At 25.1% G+C, this 24,020-nt stretch overlaps 1 protein-coding gene across 2 annotated transcripts in view; it reads left to right on the forward strand.

Annotated features, from left to right (window-relative positions):
- The window catches only part of LOC112593028 (cyclic nucleotide-gated cation channel subunit A), a 179,286-nt gene that overhangs the window by 41,939 nt on the left and 113,327 nt on the right, over positions 1-24,020 (forward strand). For both annotated transcript variants that reach the window (XM_025337245.1, XM_025337246.1), the window contains exon 2: positions 6,916-7,191. In XM_025337245.1, coding sequence (XP_025193030.1) covers positions 7,009-7,191 — 183 coding nt within the window. In that variant the 5' untranslated portion in view covers positions 6,916-7,008. The remainder of the gene's footprint in view (positions 1-6,915; positions 7,192-24,020) is intronic.

Here is a 24,020-nt window from a genome sequence, read left to right on the forward strand (position 1 = left end):
AAATAATAATAATAATAATAATAATTATAGTTTTAAAATAAACAAAGTTTTAGTTGGCTGGATAAAGATTTATTAGTATAATATTTTGCTATGTCGTTTATGTAAAGTTAATTTAATTTAATTTTGTAATTCACTTTTATAATATTTTATTGATTTATACAAAACAAGTATTTTATAATCACTCAATGTTCTATTATACAAGAATTGGTTAATACTTGTATTTTTACCATATTATTAAAACTTAGGTATGCATTATTTGCTATATATTGCTATCAGTGGTTATCAGCAATATTATATGGTAATGTTTCTATCTTAAGTAAATTATAATATTAATAAATTAGGCGAATATTTACACTGAATTGCAATGATTATCAATTACTAAATAACTATTTTGCATCCTCTAAAATTAACTTTTGAGTAAAAACATCACGTTTTTAATGTATTTTCACTATAAAAATTTACTACGCATTAATGCACTATAAAAATACCTGTAAAATAATACGTTTTGTGCTAAAATTATGAAATATTCACTTTTAGTTTTAATTTTTTTTTTTTTTAATCACGAGTAAATATGTATTTATGTATTTGGATTGCTTCATAATGATAATCACTATTTATTTTTTCATTTATTCAAATTATGATTTTTGAAATTTGTAAATTTTTACATCTAAGATTTTTTATACCATTTAAGGAATGCCCTATGAAAATTCAAATTTCTTTTTTTTCAAATGATAAGTAATTTTTTTATCTACAAGCTACAATACACATTTATAATAATTCAATTTTTTCATTTATATTATTTGATAAAAATCTATGATATTGTGTATTATACTAAAATATTATTTCTTGATATTTATTTTTTAAATTGTATGTATTCTCTTGCAACATATTCAATAATCCCAAGAAACTTATTTGACTTGTACTTCAAAAAATTATTAAAGACCAAACAAAGGAAATAGGAATAGTAATAAAAACTTTTTAGCTGCAGTAGAATTTTAAATTTACTACTATATATTCAAGTATTTCTTACCCATGTATAAAAATTTTATTGCTACAAATGTATGAAATGTATATTCATAATAATAATATGTGTAAAAATATAATTATTATATCATATTTGGGAAAGTTAATTTTTCAAATATATACTATTATAATATATTATATTATTATTGTTGTAATATACATTTGTATAAATTCCTCGTATATTTTTATTGTCAGCATTTGTATTCAAGTGGTGAAAGCTAACCGCGTTTAATGAAAAATCCAAAATTGCTTTTTGTTCGAGAAAAACCAAATATTTTTGTTGTGTCATGAAAATGTCGGTTTAGCTTTTTGTGGTTTCCAAAGCAGTTATCGTAATGTTGTAACCTTGCCACGTCAAGGTACCACCACCTCTGTTTAATTATGGTGGTTATTTTAAAATTAAAGATAATACGAATGATTTATCTTTTAATCATGATTTTTGTCATTTAATCACGCGTTATAACGAATAATATAAGTAAAAACATATTAGCTATTTGCGTAATTAAACTCAAGTACTTGTTAACGTTTCTTAATATTAACGATTCCAGTAGTTCTAGATTATCCATAAAAATAACTGTTAATATTTAATGCTAACCGTTTAGTACTAAAAGAGTTTTATTATTTTTGTTCAAAATAATGCATTTGCAAATGGCGTATCATAGAACTCATTTAGAAAAATAAAAACATTAAAATTTCAATGAAATAAATAAGTGAAAAACATACACACAAAACACACTGCATATAATATATTAATACGATGTTTATAATATATCAAAATGTATTGCTGTTATAATAATTCGAAACCATAATACGAATTTACGATACGTATATTATGTAGGAGAGTAAATCTCAAGCGTAGAATAATGTAAAAATTTTAATATTTTGAATTGAAAAATTAATTAATTTTCCTTTGATGTTCGTTAAAAAACAAATATGATTCCATTTGCGAGTGTATTCATTGAAAAAAAAAAATTATTATTATTTTAGTGAATTTACGATCGCTGAATAGAATATATTATATTATAATGTTTAAGTGTAGGTATGATTTAGACCTGTAAATTTATTATATTATACTGTATATTATTATATTATTATGCACTCGATAATGTTTTAAAATATTCATTTTAACGTAACTGTATTGTTAAGCGCCATTGTATCATATTTATCCCATTAAAAAAAAAAAAACTATATTATAATTCATTACGAGTTATTTATTGACTTATTCGTATGCAATGAATAAGCGAAAAATAATAACTAAAAACTATCACTCGAAATGCAAATTATGGTGCAGATTATGTTATAAAAATATAGGTATACGGAACACATTGTAATATTTTAATATTATAATATATTATAATGTAGGTAGGTACAATGTGAAAGACTGAAAAGACTGAAGGAAACTTTAATTGATAAATTTAATTATGGTCGTTTTTTCAAATTTATATTACTATTATTAGTACTAATATTATTATTGTTATTATTATTTAAGTCGATTGCATCCATATGAAGACGGGCTTACAATAGGTATATATATATATATACGTAAACCTTGTGATTTACTGTCTACAAAGCACAATAAATTGTAAACACGACATTACCATGGATACTTACATAGAAACTACCCATATATGCATTATCTCCGTGAAAATGTATACCTTCATCCAACTAAATTTATATCAAAATAACAATTTAATTATCCGCATGGCGCGACACCATCGCACGATAAGGTCGTAGTGTAGATACATTTTTCTTTGAGGAAGCACAAAAGTATTTTGTAATATTATTAAGTCAATACTATAAACATTGTCACGAAAGACGCAACGGACATCTCTTTCAAATATGTAAATTTCCTCTTGAAAACTGATACCAGCTTATAACAAATGAGATTTTAGAAGATTGCATTTTTTAATCATCAAACATTTTATTAATCATTTGATTTTTTTTCCTTACTTTATTATAAATATTTATTTTCTATTCTGAAAAAATTCGAAGAAAATATAAAAAAGTTGAAAGCTGTTAAATAAAATTTTTGTTAATTTAAAATACAATAAAATATTGAAGAATGGTATAATATTATGTATTTTAATAAATACATTAATTACTATTACAAACATTTTTTATATTTTACGAATAATTAAGCACTAGTAAGAAATCTAAACCCAATTATTGAGTCAGACGAATATTATATACTATTAAAGTCAATAAAAAAAAATAAATAAATATTATGTAAATACAAGCGTGGTATAATTTCATTATCGACATTTTTCTCGTTTCCCCAAATAAAAGTGAAGTTTGTCAATGTCACATGTGAACAAAATTAGTAATGGCGTATGAGGACAAGATAAACTTCTAATGAAAACGATTCATGCTCGTCATGAACGCGTAATGCGTTTGGACGAATTACTGTTTTACCCGCATAATAAAACAACATGTTTGGATGAGTTCCTACAATGTGTTTGAGCAAATACATTGCAGACGAAATGTTCGGTAAAAACATGTCAATTTCGGTTTAGTTTAGTGGTAGCATACATTTTAAGAGTCTTAAATAATATTCACATCGTCCAATTGCTTACCATGTTTGACGGTTACAAGACGCAGGATTGACACCACGCTGCTTCTACCAGGTTCTACAATGTACAATATTCAAATAATATTTACAATTTTCGAGGAAAAATTATATTAGATAAAAAAAAGAGCATATAAAAACAAGTAAGGATAAAAATATATCAGGTGAGAATTAAATTTTTATACAACGCATGTGGGAAAATTATTTTATTAAAACAATTAATATTTTTAATATAGTAATTCTAAATTTATAATTTATTGGTTATTATTATTGTTACATTATTGACTGTAATTTTATACTGACTACCTATCTAAAATAGTTCATAACGAATTATTAATTATGTCGTTATCTGTAGAATAAAGTATGTAATTATAATAACTATTAAGTTAAATTGACTATTATAGGTTATATTCTATAGTAGCAATTTCTAAATTTAAAGATATATCTATACAGACAATTCAAAGTCTGTCAGTATGTGAGAAAAAATGGAATGATAAAATATCATTCACACGCATCACAGGATATTAAAAAAAAAAAAGGTCACTTATACACGATACAATATTTTAAAACCATTCGCCCCAAACGAATTGTGCTAAATTTAAATTTCAAACACATTGCAATTTATATAAATTCTCACAAATGTAATACCACCCTACAATAATACACACAAGAAAAATAAATAATTAAAAATTAATTTAGTTCATATATCAGACGTTATTTTTATTTATTGTTATTTCATGGAACAAAATTTATATTATAGTAATTAGTGTAATTGGTATTTAGAAAAATAAAAATGTATAATTAAACGATGTTTGGTTATTGATACAGAAATTATTTTTGAATGTTATGTTGTTGATATTTAATTTCACATAATAATTAATAAATTAAAAAAAAAAAAAATAGTTCATATAAAATTAATCAAAATTTTGAGGCGGTAATCGGGAGAGCTATTTTAGCCTTATTATAGTATGTATATTTTTAAATGAAGCAAATATATGTCCATCACTGGATCACAAAAATGACATAATATTTATAAGCGTCAGTCCAGTTGTTCTATTTTAACTATAATTCTTCACTTTGATCATAGAATTCATATTTATAACTATAGTAGTTATCATTATTAAGGATGGCAATGTACATTGTATATTATACTGAAATAATCACCTTAAACCGTACCACACACATCACCCTGTATGTATGTGTATATAGCGCATGGTTAAAATCTATTCCACAAGATAGGTTTAAAAAATATTACGGTTGGTTAAAAACGTACAGCTACATATTATAATATAGATTTATTTAAGAGTCTTGCCCCTCGTTTATCCTCGTAAATTATATCGCATCCATTATGAAAAATACTACTTCATATCCACTTTCTGTCAACACTTTAAAACGTACATAAAACCACAATAAGAATGCTTAATGAAAATTAACAATTCAGCCGTCATAAATTTGAAATACAGCAAACTTTGTGATCTACACACTGCTTCTGCGATAAATAAAATAATAAACCTTTTAATTTCAATTTTTTTTGTACATAAAAATGAAATGTTGTAAGACTATTGGTTTAATTGCTAAATCCTCACAATATTTTATATAGTTATAACTAGTTATAAGTGAATATTGGTTTTTTTTTAATTTTATTATAACATAGTTTAGAAAACTTAAAATTTCGACCTTCTGATAGTATATAGATTATAGACAAATATTATATGTTTAAGTAAAATAATTACAATATATTTTTTTTAATTGTATTATGAAAATGTGTATACCAAGTGTAAAAGTAGTTTAATTTTGAACAATTTAAAATATTGTAACCAATATTTATTTTTTACACTAAGCTCAACACAATGTTATTTTTCTCATTTAAAATCGATTTGATAAAAAAATGTTCACATTAAAAACGATTTTATATGGACTTAGGACATGGTTAATAAAACAATTTCATGCTACCTGGATTTTTCAAAAGACGTCACAAAACTTTGTGTGATTTAATATACATTTTTCTCAAAAAGCATACTTATCTATATTTCTACTAAGACGGAAATAAGGTTAATTATTGAGTCTTATTATTACTGAGCCGTGAATTAACTGATATTTTGATTAATAAATATTTTTAATGGGTATAAAATATTCTCCTTATTATGGTAATATATAAAATATAGTGAACACGAATTCATCTAAACTTTAAATGACGATTAAAAATAAAAACGTATGGAGAATATTTAATATTTTTAGTATTTATATATTTAATTTAAAAACAAAATATTATTCTATTTCCGAATATGAAATAATAAAAAACAGATTGCAATGAAATAATTATTTAAAATAAAACATAAAATCATACCCTCCAGATGAATGATAGTAACATAATATGTACTTGTTTAAATATACTTTAAACTAGATAATATATAAAAATAAAACTATTTTTTAGAAATCAAAAAAAATGTTCAAATAGTTTAAAATATGTATTTAGAACACTGGAAGAAGTGTATCGAATTTTTTTTTAAATAAACTTTATAAATTCCAATACCTTTCTTCGAAAAAAAAAAACATGTCTGTTTTCAGATGTGATAAAATAGGTTTCAAAGCTCTCGATAAAGTTTAATTTTCTCAAATGTAACTAAAACTTTTAAAGATAATTTTCAACAGTAATCTTACCAATTTGAAATAACGCCATCCGCATGTCCTATAGTTACTAACGCATAACATGGCTAATTAAATTTAAAAAAAAATACATTTCACTATGTTATTTTTAATGTTTTAGTGATTTGATCCAATATATTTTTATACAATATTGTAATGTAAGAATATTTACTCGGGAATTTCTTAATTTTTTTTTCTGATATTATAGTTCTGAAACGATTTGTGAGGATTTTAAAATTCATGAGATTCCTAAAACAAAACAAAAAACAAAAAAATAAAAAAATACGTAATGTTCTAGATAATATTCTTATCGTATAATAGGCAATCATATAAACAAATAAAAACAATCGTTTTCACCGACAATAATAACAAGAACCCACTCCGTCCTATTATACCGTATACCTACGGATTTTAGTGTTCAGTGCGCCTATACACGTCATATCGACGTATCGCAGTGGGTGCTTATAGCTATTTTTTAGTAGTCTGTGTCCCCACGTCGAATGGCTAAAGTTTTCTCGATTTTCACCACCCCGAAAGCTAACACCCCCCCCCCCCTGTCTATCGAAAAACGTCATTGTTTATAACACGGATATCGTGTTATCATCACTATAAATAATAATATTATATTGCCGTCGTTATCACAACACTTATCACGGAAATCGTTTCGTATCTTTCGCCAGGTGTTTGGGCGGTGTCCACCACGAACTCGCGGCGGCGTCATGGCGGACACGATTTGAGCAGTTGCGGATGCGGCGCGTACACGGCCGCGGCCGATGTGGATCCCGATGATGGCTGCGGCCGCACAACAGGACAGGGTCGTACTGTCACCGCGCCGGTTGCAGCAGCACCAGCAGCAGCAGCAGCACACGCCGTCGCCGGATCGCGACCGAAATGGCCGGCGCACATACCTTCACATGGTGCCCATGCTGCCGCCTCCTCCTCCGGTCGTTCCTGCGGTGAGTGTCCTGGCAGGACTAGCTAACGCGATGACGATGATGATAATGATAATAATGATAATGATATGACTTGAGTGTACGCCGTCAGGCGTGGTATCGTAATATTATAGCTCGTCCTCGGGTTAGACGCGCGGCGAGACCACCGGACGTGTTCGACGATGCGTACGACCCGCGTCCCCGGCGTACGGATGACGCGAAACCGGAAACGACTTTGTTTTTTACCGATAGGTAGGTATAGACTGCAGTCATGATATCTGTTACCCCGCACGCGGTTTCGAATGTCTAAAACGACGTTTTTTTTTTTTTTTCATTTGATTCGATTTGATCAAACGTTTTCACTGCGACTAATATTCTGACACGGTGTCTCTTTTAAACAATAACGATTACGTCTTCGCACCCTTTACCAAAAATCTGGATGAGCATAATATTATGGACCGTAAATACGAATCAATCGATTTAATAGGCTGCTTGTATAGGTGTACGTACGTACAGTGTTATGTCGTGAAAACGCTTTTGACGACTAGCTTTAAAACTGTAAGTCGAAAACAAAAACCCATAATAAAATACAGATAATGTTCTTTTAACACGATGTTGGATCCGTTCACTCTAATTTATTCTATTAAAACTTTAATCATTAAACGGATGATCACTACTCTTGAACTTAAATTTGGTATGTTACGGGTTTGTAAGATGGATACTACTCATACCGGTATCTACAACTCTTAAAGTTAAGAGATTGAAAACAATACGGTTTTATTTTTTTTTTTTATCCATTTTAGAGCTAATACAAATCGCGTGTACGTATTATGCGTCTATGCGAATATTGAATTATTATTTAAATTTAATTCTATAAACTAATTATCTTTCCTAGGTAACTGTGAAAATGTATTTTGATATTTTAACCATGATTCATACGATCCTGAGCATTATTGTTAATTCAACGACGAACGTATATTAAAAAAAAAAAAAAAAAACTGTTGGATACCTTGTGTACCAATAAATTACTGTCAAAAAAACATGCCGATTTTATTTTGTGTCGTTATTACAGTATTCTTATTCATTAAATCGGAAAATAAGTGGTCATTTTACGTGTCATATACCTAATTTTTATTTTATTTTATATTCATCATAATATTTATAATACACCTATTAGTATTAATTAAATACTTAATCTATTATCAAAAAAAAAAAAAAAAATAAATAAATAAATAAATAACTAATTTATAGTAAACATTTTTTAGAAAATAAACCAATTTATTCTACTAATGATAATGATTAATTAGAATCTGATTTAGTTCAATTTTATTGAACGTGCTCGTTAAATTTCTTAATTATTAACACAGATTAATGTTGAAAAATATATTTTTCATATCAAAAATTAAATTTAACTGAATATCAATATAAAATGTGGATTAAACATAGAACCAAAAATTAAAGATTTAGGTATTTTATTATAGAGTGTGACCTATCTTTTAACAATCATATTAATATGATGTGTAATAAAACTCTCCGTATATTCAGTTTCGTACGTCGCAATTACTCAGAGCTTAATAATCCAAATTGCTTAATAGTATTATATTTCTCTCTAGTTCGATCTATTTTAGAATATGACTCATTAATTTGGAACACTCATCAACATAACTTAATAAACAAAATAGAATGTATTTAAAATTGATTTCTACATGCGTTAATTTTTAAAACAAACAAAATAGGTACATCTTTTGAGCAGCTAACAGATTAGTTCAATATCGAATCACTTGAAACAAGAAGAAAATTGAATTATGTGCTTTGGCTTTAAAAATTATTTAACTATTAAATCGATTGTCCAGAACTTAAAAGTCATATACCTTTAAATGTCCCTTATGTTCAAACTAGTGTGTCTCAAATATTCTATACAAATACCTGCTGGCAGAATTATAGTCGTTTTGCTTCAGTTAATAAAATGCTAATTACGGAGAATTCATTAAACTATTTTGATTTCTTCAATGACAATCTAACCAGGTTAAAATGTTTACTCTATTCTTATATAATTTACTTTTGTTTTCTTATCAATAATTAATTATAATATAATTTGTATAATAACTCTAAGTATTAAATTGTATTGTATAAACTATACTGAGCCCATTTAGGGCGTTGATTATCAACAAATAAATTAATATAATATAACACAATTATTACTATATTATAGTAGGTACAATCAATTCTTTAATATTAGAAAAAAGTGTAGATATAAAATATTTTATATTCTATAGATAGATAATGTATAGCTTCTTCATTGTATTCATTTAATTATGGTATTTAAAGAATGATTATATTGATATAATAACGATACATTACATTGCCATTTTAAAATCTAATGTTAATTTATTTTAATTATACCATAAATTACCTTACTTATGTAATGTATTATAAAGTTGAATACATTTTTTTTAGTCTTCATTATTTTTATTGTATCATAATAGGTTATATTCAAGTATTTAAAAATAAAATAAATAAAATCTATACGAGTAGCTGGTTTAAATCTCTACCAATATACTAATAGATCACTACTGACGGGAAAATCGAACGTAGGAATACCACGAAAAAAAAAAATGATTTACTATACACTTTGAACAAAATAATTGCTAAACAAGTAAAGTTTTAGTAACTATCGAATAACTTACAAAACTTTAATTTCAGCAGACTGTTCAATGTAATTATATTTACCGTAATTTTAAGTCTGAAAATATTTATACGAAAAAAAAAACAATTATACGCTATGCAATTTGTATAGAGACATACAATATCATTGACCAATGCTTATTTTTTAAAGAAAATGTTTGAAAAAATAAATAAATTATTAAATACCATATTATAATAATGTATGAAATCGACAAAATATCATATTACTTTAATGATAATTCATCCCTATGCGAGTCTTATAACTATGGAACATATTAATATTGTTTATTAAACTGTGTATAATATTTTACATTACAAATTGTGAATCAATACGACATTATGTACTGCGTAGCCGATTTGTAACCACATTTTAGGTGTATAATTTCAACAGAATTTGTAGTTATATTATTATTATCACGTCAATACCGCAATCACCTCTCATTGTCATCAGCTGACAGTGGAAAATTGAAATTTAAAAATTTAATTCTCGCGTTATCGTGGGTATAAATACTTACAGAAATTCCATTATAATATAATAATATTATTATAATCGTTTTTTCCGCGGTTCAGTTTCTCAATTCCATACGATGTTTACTTTCGAACCTTTCATATTATATGATGAAAAAAAAAAAAAACTGTTAAAATAAAATAAAAATAATGTGTCTGCGACATTTAAGTATGCGTTGTCAGTCATGGTCCCGATGTTATTATTATAAACAGGTAGTCATCAATCGAGATAAAATAGAAGAATCGAGTTAAGACATTAAAATTTGCATACCGTTTTGAAATAATATTATATTAGTGGTCGGTAGTTATACATAATTTAAATTGAATACATTGAATAAATAAACTAAGAGTGCTGAAGATACAAATTATTATACAGTTATAGATAAAATTTAGCTATTAATTTATAAATATAAAAGACTGTTGTTTTTAAATGATTTTTTCGTTTAACTTTGTTGACACACCTTAGTCTATTCATACATTTCTATCATGTTATATTTACACGTTAAGAAAATCACTGTTTAGTGTTTTTTAGTTACAATCAAATAAATTGCGTAACCTATATTCAGCCAATAACTGTGCCATCATGTAAAACTAAAATGTTTTAAATTTCTCCTTTTATTTAATATCAATCAATACTCCAAAATAAATTTAATTAACAAATTAATTTATATTTAAATTTTAATGATACTACTTATAACAGTACATAGTACATCGTAGTGCAGTGTTTTATTGATCGTACAATTAACTATATTTTCCGTATAATTATTATTAAATGCGACAGCGAAAAAGAACCAATTAGTTTGTTGGTGAGTATTTCCGTTCGAACATAACTAATATAACGTTGTAACACAATAAATTAACAAGTATCTAAGATTTATAAAATTAATCAAATAATATTTGTTGGTTTTAAATACAAATAATATTATATGACCAACTTCATGGTGTTAAATTGTTTTAAACATAAACAAATTTAAATTTAAGAAAAATTTGCATTTAATTTGTGTACACCATAACTACAAATATCTAATGACGTAATATGTTTTAAAACGTATATTTCAGTTGTCTTTTTTTTATTATACGAATTTATTTCAACTGAAATAAGTAATGATAGTAACTACCTAAATTATAATATATCTGAAGCTATTAAACGAATGTATTACCATTTATAACCTGCAAATACAATTATCGATCCATTGATCGTTTAATAAAATTGTGTTCGATAACTGAGCACTAATCATAAACTATGAACGTTCTCGTATAAATGAATTAGCACTCAAGGAAAAGCATAAGTTCAAAATTTGGTATAATAGACCACGAAATAAATAATATATTATTTATAATAATATAGTGGTATAATATATTATGTAGTGGTGCTCATCTTCGACCATTTTTATAATAGAATCTCTGTAATTTATGTCCACATAGTTTATTATATATACCCGTGCTTTATTTAAAAGTTAAAACTGTAGAGTATCTATTATAACTTTTAAGTTAAAAAATTAAAAACAATAAAGTTTTGTAATTTATTTTGCTTCGTTGAATATTTTTAATTTAACATTTCTGATTACAAACATAACACTCAATAAATAATATTTTATCGTAGTTATAATCAAATAATCAAACATTTCTTTTTTTTTTATATGTAAAAAAATATAATTTGAGTTATTTTCATGTAAGAATATTGTATTTATAATTTATTAGAATTAGAGTTTCAAATATTTATTACCATATGTACTATATCAATTAATTGTATTCTCATACAAGAATATAAACTAAAATACAAGTCATTATAAAAATGTTTCGACAGTAAATTATAATTAAATTAATATTTGATATTAAGCTTGAAGTTTCTAATCAACGGTAAAAATGAAAATGTTATACTGTAATTGTACTAAATTACAACTTTTTGTCTATCTATCACTAAAGATAAACATAATTTAAAGTATCGTTTTTCAATGAATATCATACTTTTTTTAATATTTATGAAATAATGACAACGAATTAAATATTGCTTATTAAACAACTTTCTATGAATTTTTCATTTGTTTGTGGTAAAATATATAATAAATATTAAAATAAAAAAATAAAAATGCTGAGTCAATTTTTTATTCTTCTAGTTTAAATAATGTTTATACACAGTAAAACAAACACGAGTCAAGCAAGCATACTTTCATTTTGAATGTGAATAATTTTACATAATTTGAAGACTGAATTGAACTGGCTAAACACCTACAAATAATTATTTAATGGATTCACATGTACATATAACTATTTAAGTGCTTGGTGCTACAATGTTTTCGATAAAATCAAATTCAAATATTAAATAACTAATTTTATCTACGAATTTTTTTCATAAATAGGTAAAATATTTTAACACATTATTCAATTGTAATTAAATTTAAACTCTACATGAAATAAGTAATATAAATTATACTATACATTTTTAGGAAGAGTATATATTATTTTTTTATAACTTTAAGACTAGTCGTAATTAGTTTACACTAATATTTTATTGTAACATATTATATTATTAACTATTTTTATTAGTACAGATCTGTTTTTAATAATCCATTGATCTATAAATAGTACAAAACCATATTTATAGAATAAACTATCATAAAAATTATATATTAAACTAGTATGGCGTATTTAGAAAGGGGTCCTCTCTGACCCCCAAGAAAAAAATAATATTAATTTATATTATGTGTTTTTAATGTTTGTATTACAATATTTTTAAAAATAACTTGGGTTTAACTATTAATTGACATTTATTTTCATAATAATAGTGAAATATAATATAATATAAATAATATCATTATTAAATCATAACTCGTATGTATTTTATTATAATGTTATAAACTTATATTTAATATTAAGACCCCCCCCACAAAAAAATTGAAAATACGCCACTGATTCATACTGTTTCGGTTTAAAACAAAGACAGCATATTCTACATAGAATACTATGCTTACAAAATTTTTACTTATGCATATAGTCAAAAATTAAATAAAATTTTGAATTGTACTATTAAATGTACAATACCTATTGTTAGAGACGAAATTAGACAAACAATCTTCAGTAGTAGTTTAATAAAAGTGGAATAAATTTTGAAAATCAAGAATGATTTGTTGAATCGGCCTTAACGACAATCGCCTCATCAAAACCTATGTCAGACTATTACTTTAACATGGGTAATTATAAATTTAAATTAACTTTGTACATTTGATATATTGTGTTCTATTATGAAAAAAATAAAAAAAAATAAATTAAAATTAATGAGAGTAATTTAAATTAATCAGCTACTGTATATTGTGTATACTTACGATATATTTTTGCACTAGTTTATAAAAACTTTCTTTTATTTTTTAAACCATTAAAAGTTGGCAGTTAGTCTAGTTGTCTTCTTTTGTAAACTATAGCGTCTTTCATTTTTAAATGCTCATCCTTAACGCTCAATATTGTATATAGACAGTTGAATTTCATAGAGATCGACGAAAATATATCTAGAGAGAGATTCGCTGTTACATAATGTTCGATGATAGTGTGAGATTATGTATTGAATAGAATCTTTTGTGTGTGCAACAATAAAATCCCGGCCTGTTCGTGAACGGACACACGTATTTTGCTGCGCACACATACACAGTCAGGTCTTATGCATGTATGTATGCGTACATGGAGAGGATAAACATAGGATGATTAAACGTGTGATACCTAATATAATCCTATTTGATAAATTAGTTTTGTACCATGTTATTGATTCAATGATTTAAGAGGTTTCCAGTCAATTACTGTAGTTTTTCATTAGTCCTTTTCATAATACCTTGCTCACTAGAGTAATTATTATAACTCGGAAGAGGGTTTCCAGAGATTAGTGGTTTCTTTAGCGACTGTGATTTATGAGGTTCAATTAGGCTATACACGCGTCTTTATCAATAAATAACGAGTATCGAATATTATTCAAAATTCCTATGATTCAGAGATTTTAATGAATATAAACAAGCGCAAAGTGTTGTATTCGTAATATTATCTATTTCCATCTAGAAATTATATAATCATGCCTATTATTATATTATCCATGACAAATTTTCACAAATTTTTCAAAATGAAGATAAAATAGCAGTCGGTATTTTAATAAAAATATATTACAATATGCGTCTATTTTGCGTGTACCTACTATAAATAGATAGTTTATAGGTACTTCATTTACACTGACATTGACTAAATAATTATAGTTAATCAAATTTAAAAAAAATAATATTTATTTTATGGCGTCAAGACAATTTTTTCTATAAAAAATTGCACGACAACAAACACATTAACAATGTTTATCACGTTTTACTAAAAGTTTGCTATGTAATATTATGTAGTTTATTCACGTGAATTTCATAATAATATATAATATCATATTATATATTTTATAAATTTTATTTAATTTTCTTTGACCTAAACCTTATGCTATAGTTTATCCCGTATGGTCGTAAAAAGTCGTAAAACAAATACTTTCTTTCACTCGTTGTTATTTTTCACAAAATGATAGATTAATATTATATATTTTGATTTTACACATTTAATAAGTGTTTTGAAATTAAAACGTACAAAATGTTTTATGTTCCGTTTTTTTATTTTTTTTTAGATCGTGATCATACTGTAAATTTAAAATTTAACGACCATCTGAAAAAACAAATAACGTAAAAAAGGCTAGTGACCTTAAATTAATATTTTATATACACCGCTTTTTGGTACATTATGATGTAGCCAATAAAATCATTACAACTTGTCGTGACACAGGTTTCATCACAGAAAAAACTGCGAATAAAATATATTTATTGTTTGCTCTAGAAATTTCACACGTTTTTCTATCCATTCATTAACAAAGAAACAACTATTAAAAATTCTTATGCACTCATACTACGATTTTATATATGATTTTCGAGCGCAATCCACGTATCGAATTTCCAATCTTGTGGATTCATTGTTTAGACCATTATAATAATGTATACATTATGGACATATTAGGTCTCATTATTAAAATGTTAATTGTAGACATAAATTGATTAAAAATCAAGTAAATTTTGGACACAAATATTTTCCTTCGCTACTTTTTTAGTACTTAAGACAAGCTACATATAATTAATTTGGTGTGCAGAGTTAAAAATATTTGTGTCATACAAAATATCAATAATTATTGTCAGTCTTAAAATATTTTATATAAATAAAGTGTTATTATAAGTTTTACGATTTTTTTTTTTTAACAGTCTGCTTAGTGTATTTATTTTACCACTAAAATATTTCAATATTTTAATGTTGATGATTTTTTTTCTCTTTGATGATTTTTTTTCACTTTAAATTTCAAACAGTTGTACATTTCACAAATTGTCCGGTATTTACAATCATTATATCAAAAATAATGATTGGAGGAAATGTTTCACACTTAGTATGTTATTTGTGTGTACGCAATTCGCTTGTCACTTTCTTATGTTCTGTCCGCTACTTACGTGGTTTTCATGAATTCGTTCACGACTAAAAAATACCAGTGGACTTGTGGACTGTAATGCAAGAGTAAAAATAATATTATAATATTTTAGTCGATATCGGCACATGATACGCGAGAACCGCTGGCAGGGACGCGTATAACCGATATGAGTACTAAAGGACTCCGATCATTTGTTGTGGGTATTTAAAACTACGTTATACGAATGAAGTGCTATTGAACAATAAATACGTATACATTAGTAAAAACGATTTTTTTAAAACGATCGATTAAATATCAATTTAATAATATTGGTTTTTACACAGGTATACGTTTTGCGGTTCTCGTCGATTACGCGTTTATATTATACGTGACGGCCGACGGGAATGACTGGAAAATAAAACGAATTCAAATGATCGTATTAATCGTATTAAAGCAAATTCACTCGTGTCTTTAGTTATAGTCTGTGCACTGGAAATAGTTTGAAAGTCGTCACTTCCGTGTTACGTTTATTATTGAAACGCGACGATATTGTATATATTATAGTTTGACCGCAGCCATTAGTTTTACCATTACGCGGGGCGACCGTGTGTCATTAAATAGGTAGCGGTGAAGCTCCTGGTCGAGAAGTTTCTCACCGTTTCAGTTTTCGTGACAGCGACGACAACAACGACTTCGACTGTTTGCACCGCACCGCACTACATCGCCTGCAGTAGAGACTTACGGACGACACTTGCTATAGCGTCGTCAACGGATGCATTTGTAAATATGAAACGTTGAGGTTTTCTACATAATATTGTCATACATATATATATATATATATATATATAAACATACAGGCATACATGCATGGTCGTATATGCATCATTAAAACTTCCAAAACTTATAGGAAACGCGTTTTGCGCTTGTTTTGTTCTACGTGATGGTTAAAGTGGAAAACATTTCCGTCATCACCGTGTTAGTGTTACATCACAGATGTATTTTTTTCTTATTGGTATTTTTTTTTTTTTTTTTTTTTTACCAAATTATGTCTTCTTCGGCGTTATCGCACATTATTCATTATTTTTTATTTATAGCGTTATATTAATTTGATAGTCCGGTGCATTATAGAACGACTATAACTAGATTTCGAAAGGAACTGTAAGCGTTGTGGTTTATAATTTATTTACCACAATATCACAGGTTAAACGCGATCAATTTCACGAGTTTGCTATGTCTAACAGAATATGTTTATAATATATTATGAAAATAAAATTCAATATTAGTTTAGTATAAAATATTAACCAATAACATGATGTTAAAAAAAAAAAAAAAAAATTAAATAACTAAATATATTTATGTTTATTTATTTATTTAAGAAATTGTGACTACAAAATATAAAACATAATATTTTAGTTGTTTATTTTACTTAATTTTATAAATTAAGTATTCTATAATTATATTCAAAATATCAAATAAATTAACTTAAAAAAATTAAAAATAGAACAAATTCTATAAGTAATTATTTTAATTTTAATTTTAACTCTCAAAACTTTTATATAGATAAAAATTATTTTTATAAATATTTAAAATAGTTAAAATGATTAAACTTTTTAGGCATCACAAAAAACTTGATTCCATTAAAAATTGTTATGAATTTTCATCATTGATTTTCTTTAATATATATATATATATATATCATAATTATTACCATGGCATCATTTCCACTAAAATCTGATAAGTAAATTTAAAATGTTATTGAATAGTATGATTTATGAAAATAAGTTTACACTCAAATATCTTACTCTATGTCTGCTATATTATATTTGTAATATATATGTATACTATATATAAACTCATAACGTATTTTTTTTTAACTATAGAAAAAACTGAAATTATTAGATAATAAATAGCTTACAAAAATTGAATATAGCATGTCAGTTCATTTAAAAGAATAAATTCATTTTGTGTATATTGTGTTAATTGTGTACAAGTTATATTATTATAGCTCGAATTGTTAAGCTCAATACAAGATAGTATTGTATTATTATTTTATATTTTAAAATTTAACAAAGAAAAATCTCATAACATGAAAAATAAAAAAACTCTTATCGTTGTACCTTTAAGTAAAAACTTTATTTTTATTTTTTTTAATATCGTTAAAGATCTTACCAAATGAGGTTTAAATTAAGTTTAAATGTTCCTTACAAAAAAAATTGACGTACAAATATTTTATATTAATGGAAAATTAAATATTTTTATCTAAAATAGCGTTTTTATAAAATTATGTGTTAACAGTTAATTTTTATAAGTTTAATAAAAAAAAATTGAATAATATCTTTTATTTGCTATAAGGAGTTTGTATGTTTGTAAATTTTACTTTAAATTATTTATACGGATAAAAATAATATGATATTCTATTGAATAAAAACATGTTTATTGTTTATACCTTGTAACACGGCGACATGTATAGGCAATTTCGATACGTACATGTGTTGAACATATTAGTTTATACGATTTGAAATAAATCATATTATTAATATTATGACAAACAAAAAAAATAAATAAATAACAAAGTCTACACAAAAAAATCATTGATTTGAAAATTATTTCAATATTATTATAATATCATATTACGAAAATGTAAAAATATGAATTACTTTGTAATGAATATTCTACTGATCAGGGTCGTACAGGTATTTGATTTTAGTTGCGAATCTACGCGTGAACAATGTGAACTATATAAATTTATATTTATTATAGTCCGTTCATATCGTTCATATAATTATTTATAGATGCATAAAATTCGAATATAATTAAGAATATGTATCTATATATTACTTTATACTCCAGTCAAGCTAAATTGCTTAAGACAATAACTTTTAGTCAAAAAATAAATAACAAAAACAGTTATTATATAGGTACTCAAAATGTTATAGTGTAAAGATTTATTATGGAACTTACGGTGTCGGAGTGCAAACTAATTAATTTCCTAATGTATTTAGTCCACACAATTTAACAAACGTGTTAAGACACTTGTATGGCTGTACATAATGTATAATGGCTTAGTACTAAATAGGGCAGAAAATGTCGTACTAGTTTATCTAAATTTACTACAATTATCTACGCTATATTTTTTCGTTGATCTGAATTGAAGCTCAGGAACTTATATAAATATATTTAAATAATTTAACGATGACTAAATAACGTAGTGAGACGTGTTTATTATGAATATGGTGATATTTGTATTGGTTATTTTTTATTTTTTTTTTGGCTGATATAGCTCGTTAAATTACAATGACTATGCAAGTATTCAAGAATATCACAATTGTTGACCTGCTGCCAGTCACGAACTAACTTCTAAGAATTTTCCGCAAAAGAATATATCGTATCCTTTTCGATATTTTCGTAAAAATATATTTTTATATCGTAGCATTATCATATTTTGCGCCCGATTATCTGCTGTCATATACTAACAGTTTATTCACTTATATCACCAAGTGTCAGTAATGTATATGAAGTATACATATTATATTAGCTTCAAAAACATAAAAAAAGAAATAACAACTTTATTTCAATATCGTATAACTCTTATTTTAAAAGGTTCATAAATATTGCACGATGTATATACATATATATAATTTATACTTTGCGCAATTAAAATAGTGTGAAAGAACCTAATCAAAATATTTACTAATTAAAAAAAAAAAAAATGGATTTTATAATTTATTTTTTAACTAGAATCAATAGTTGTTATGATATTGATTCTCTGTTATGTGAAAATATGGAATTATAATGTTTTGATAACATTTATACACTTACAAAATTGTTAAGTGTCAGTTTACTAAAGTATTTTATGTATTATGTAGATTAAAATAAACGTCTACAGAATAATTCAACAATGGATGAACTTATTCTTAACTAATCGATAAAATTAACTTACATATACTACTTTTTTACCACACGTGTTCAGTATATTCTTTCATTATAAAAATAGTAAAAATAGTGTAGTAGAGGGTTTTGGTGAATGTTCCATTCTCATGTTTTTCGTTTCTCATATCACACAATAAACATATAGTTTGTGATTTACAGGAATAAAGCAATTTTTCTGTGCCATATACAAGCTATTGATATCGAATTTATATTGGTAGTATAACGGTTGCCTGACCTTAATTTCAAAGGTTTATATTGTATAAAAGAAAATCGAATAACTGTGAAGTCGTTACTTTCTTAATCCTAACACTCGATTACAAAGTACATCCCGTCTCTAGATTTTTTTATTTTTCTGGAAGTATAAAAATATGATTTTTTTTTATAAGCTATAATACTTTCAAATAAAATGATACAATTTACATAAAAAAGTTGACAATTAGCAATTATAATATAATGACATTTTTAGCAATAGTAATCACAGAACGCTACAATAACCTTTATTATTTATACAATTTTTAGAAATAATATTAGCTTATAAATATAAGTTATGTTAGTAGCTATTTATTTGTTTATAAATACTATTAACTGTGCTATGATTGAGAGAATCGTACAGAAAAAAAATTGAAATTGAATAAAACATTTAAAAAAAAAAATGTAATCTAAATGTAGTTAACAACTAACTTTTGTGTGAAACTCTACGATAGAATTTGAATTCAAGCACCGGTATAGATATTTTCACCAGTTAATAATTAATCTATTCTATTATATACTATCATCATATTATTAAATGAATTATTAATTATCATCAAATAAAGCGAATGCTATGTTATGTAGTCTTGAATTCCATTAACGTGAGAAATGGCGTATGAGATTTACTATTATGAATATTGTCTTATTGAAAATTATCTATTCGGCGATAAATATTTTTGATATATGGAACATAAAAAATTTCGTGTAGCACCTGTAAAATCATAATCGTTTTTTGAACGCGATGATTTATCATCGCTTTTAAATTTAATATCATAACACATCAGTATGTCTCGTACTTCCATTTACAGGAGACCAGTGCTGAACACCCGGTCTGACATCTATATTACACTGTTCAACTATTTTTATTACATAAATTTAAGAAATAAAATATTATGTTAACCGTTGGTAGCTTGAATATTGTTCACTATAAAATTTTAATGTTGATACGTAAAATATGCATTGTATTACGACACAATATATTTTAAGATAGTGGTCACTTTTGCAATATTTCCAATGTATATTGTACGCATTTAAGATGTACATAAATATAATAAAAATATACAACAATTAATATTTACACATTATTAGCCCACCAATATAAAATTGTATAATTAATTAGAAAAAATAATATGTTATATTGGTTTAAGCATAATATATTTTTCTGGTTTATTTTTCTTAATATTTTTTATATGTGGGAGCTGCAGGTAATTATTTTTCTTTTAAATTTTTTGAGTTATTTGCAACCTTAAATCCTAAATAATACCAGGAGGAAAATAATGTAATGGTAAAATGCTGTATTTTTATACAAAGTACTGTTATAAATAAGTATTAATAAACATAGTTTCGAATATCATAGTTGATGCATAATAAGAAAATTTAGTATTACGAAATGAAATAGTTAATATAAATTAGAATAAACAAAGTAACAAACTCGATATTGCAAATAAGCAGTACTTTTATGTAAGAGAGATTTTCTTGATTAAATTGAGATATAAATTACATGAGTAATGAAATAGACAGCGAATAGAGACACTGCCATTGTCTGTAAGTGTTCAATTAATAAAAGCCTACTTATAACTGCTAAGAATTATTCATTTAATATTATTAAATCTTTATTTAAACTCTACGATTACGAGGCTAAGGAAAACCGACTTTTAACAGTACCTTTATTCCTAAGGGTTTTGGATGGTAGTAAGAAATAAACGCAATGATGGTTTTAAATTTCTTAAATAGTGAGGAATCATTGATTTTATTTTGGTACCCTTGGATAAATGGTAAATTTAATAGTTTGACCACAATATATATATATATATATTTAATATTTATACTAAATATAAATTTGTTTAATAATTGCATTGATTACATACTATATTTACGTAGTTATTTGATTATCAATTTATTTTGATTCAGATATTTGTGTTTTTTTTTTTTTTTTATATCAAATAGTTTAAAAATTGTAACTTAATCATTGAAAATATTTTTTTATTATTTAATTTTAATTAGCCAATCGATAGATCAGTTAAAACACATTTTGCTTTATTAAGCTGTTGTTTGAAATGCGTTAACCTTAATAAATTCCAGTAAACATAAATGCCTCTTAAAATTAAATGCTCAGTATTTTTTTTTTAGAATTCACTAAATGTTTAAAGTTACATAACAATGAATTATTTTCTATAGTAAAAATATTTTGTTAAAATTTGAATAAGGTTGTTTTTTTAATAGGTTATTTGGCCAGTACATTTATCACTATCACATAAGTTAATTTTACCTTGTCAGAATATTCTAAGAAAAATTCAACAATAGTCTGGTTTTATAAAGTTTTTATTACTTTAACTTTATTTAATGACATCTATTAATATTTTTTTACTATTAAAAATTACTTATACAGTAAAAGTTCTTTAAGTTAAAAGCAACAAAATAAAAAGCACTAAAGCATTTCGAATTTTACAATTTATGAAATAATTGTCCCCCAATGGCCTCTAATGTAGTTAAAGTTGCCTTGAAATAAAATATATATATATATATATTATATATATTTACAGGTACATAATTTATATATTATGACTAGAAATTTATTTTCTCAACTTTTTAATTAAATATAACAAATAAATAGCTTTGAGTTGATATTCATGTGAGTAATAAATACAAATAAGTAAATCAAAATTATAATTTATATACATATTATTGTGCAGTCAAGTAATATATTTCCTTATATTTTTTTATTTGCCCTGTCTTCAACTATTTAGTTTTGTAATTAATAATTTCTGAAAAACTAAAAGAAATATTGGTAAGACAACTTACTAAATTTACTATTGAAGCGTTTCGATATATATTATTGAGCTTAAAGATGAAATAAAATAAAATTTTAAATATTTTTAACACAATCATTGAATTTAAATCTGAAAATATATTATGTCATAAATCATAATAACGATATATTTAAAAAAAACTATGTGATACAGATTTAATTTTAATTGGTTAGATTATAAGATATTCCACTTCTATACATTTAAATTATGGATCTTGTAACAAAACAATCCAAATACCTAGGGTCTAGGGTATATACTGTCAGAGAAAAATTAAATGAAAAAATAAACAGAGAAAAGAATTTAGTTACGAAATAAATTATTCTACGGTCTTACAAAATTGCTGGGATCACGATCACTTTTAAAGGATTTAAAAATGCAATTATATATCGCATTAATACGACCTGTAATTACTTATGGAGCCGAACATAGCCACTAAGAAAAAATAACGAAAGAAAACTCTCAGTTTTGGAGAGAAAAATATAGCGAAAGATTTTTAGATCTGTAAAAGATATGCTAAGAAGTGATTGAAGTATAAGAAAAAATGATGATTTAGAAACGCTCTTTCATAAACCCAGTACCTATACTAAAAATAGTAAATAACAAAACATTACTAAGAACTGCGCATACTTTCCGTAGCCACTCAAATGCATTGTTATAGAAGAGAATTCTACTTGGAAAATACCGTCGGGAAGACCATGTCTGAAATGGGAGGATATAGTAAGGAATGATGTGAAAATGTTGAAAGAGGATTTAACTGGAAGATACAGAAATCGGATGTACAAAACTGGAGGTAAAGATATATTTCGGAATAGTTCTAGTGGCCGACTTTTCCAAATAAAGAAAGAAGAAGAAGTTCAACAATCAAAATGTTTCAGAATGTTTTGATTATGACAATTTATTACATTTTTAAATAAATTATGCTTTTATAAAAGTATTATTGGTAAAAGTAATAAAATAATATGGAAAATACATTTAGGAGATAATTCTAGAATTTCATAATTAATAGTTTTCTATAGGATTGTAATTATTATTGACCTCTAGACAATTTTTTTTTTTTTAGTTATTCTTATCATAAATATAATATATATATATATATATGTAAATACCTGTTACCATATATTTATTATATTGTATTGTGTGGTGATCCAGTCCTTATGTTTTTATTATACGGATATAATATTTTAATATAAGAAAACGAATAATCACAGTAAATCACTCTA

The sequence above is a fragment of the Melanaphis sacchari genome, unplaced genomic scaffold (assembly GCF_002803265.2).
Source record: "Melanaphis sacchari strain LSU unplaced genomic scaffold, SCAv2.0 Contig19_pilon_pilon, whole genome shotgun sequence".
Classification (NCBI taxonomy): Eukaryota; Metazoa; Arthropoda; class Insecta; order Hemiptera; family Aphididae; genus Melanaphis; species Melanaphis sacchari.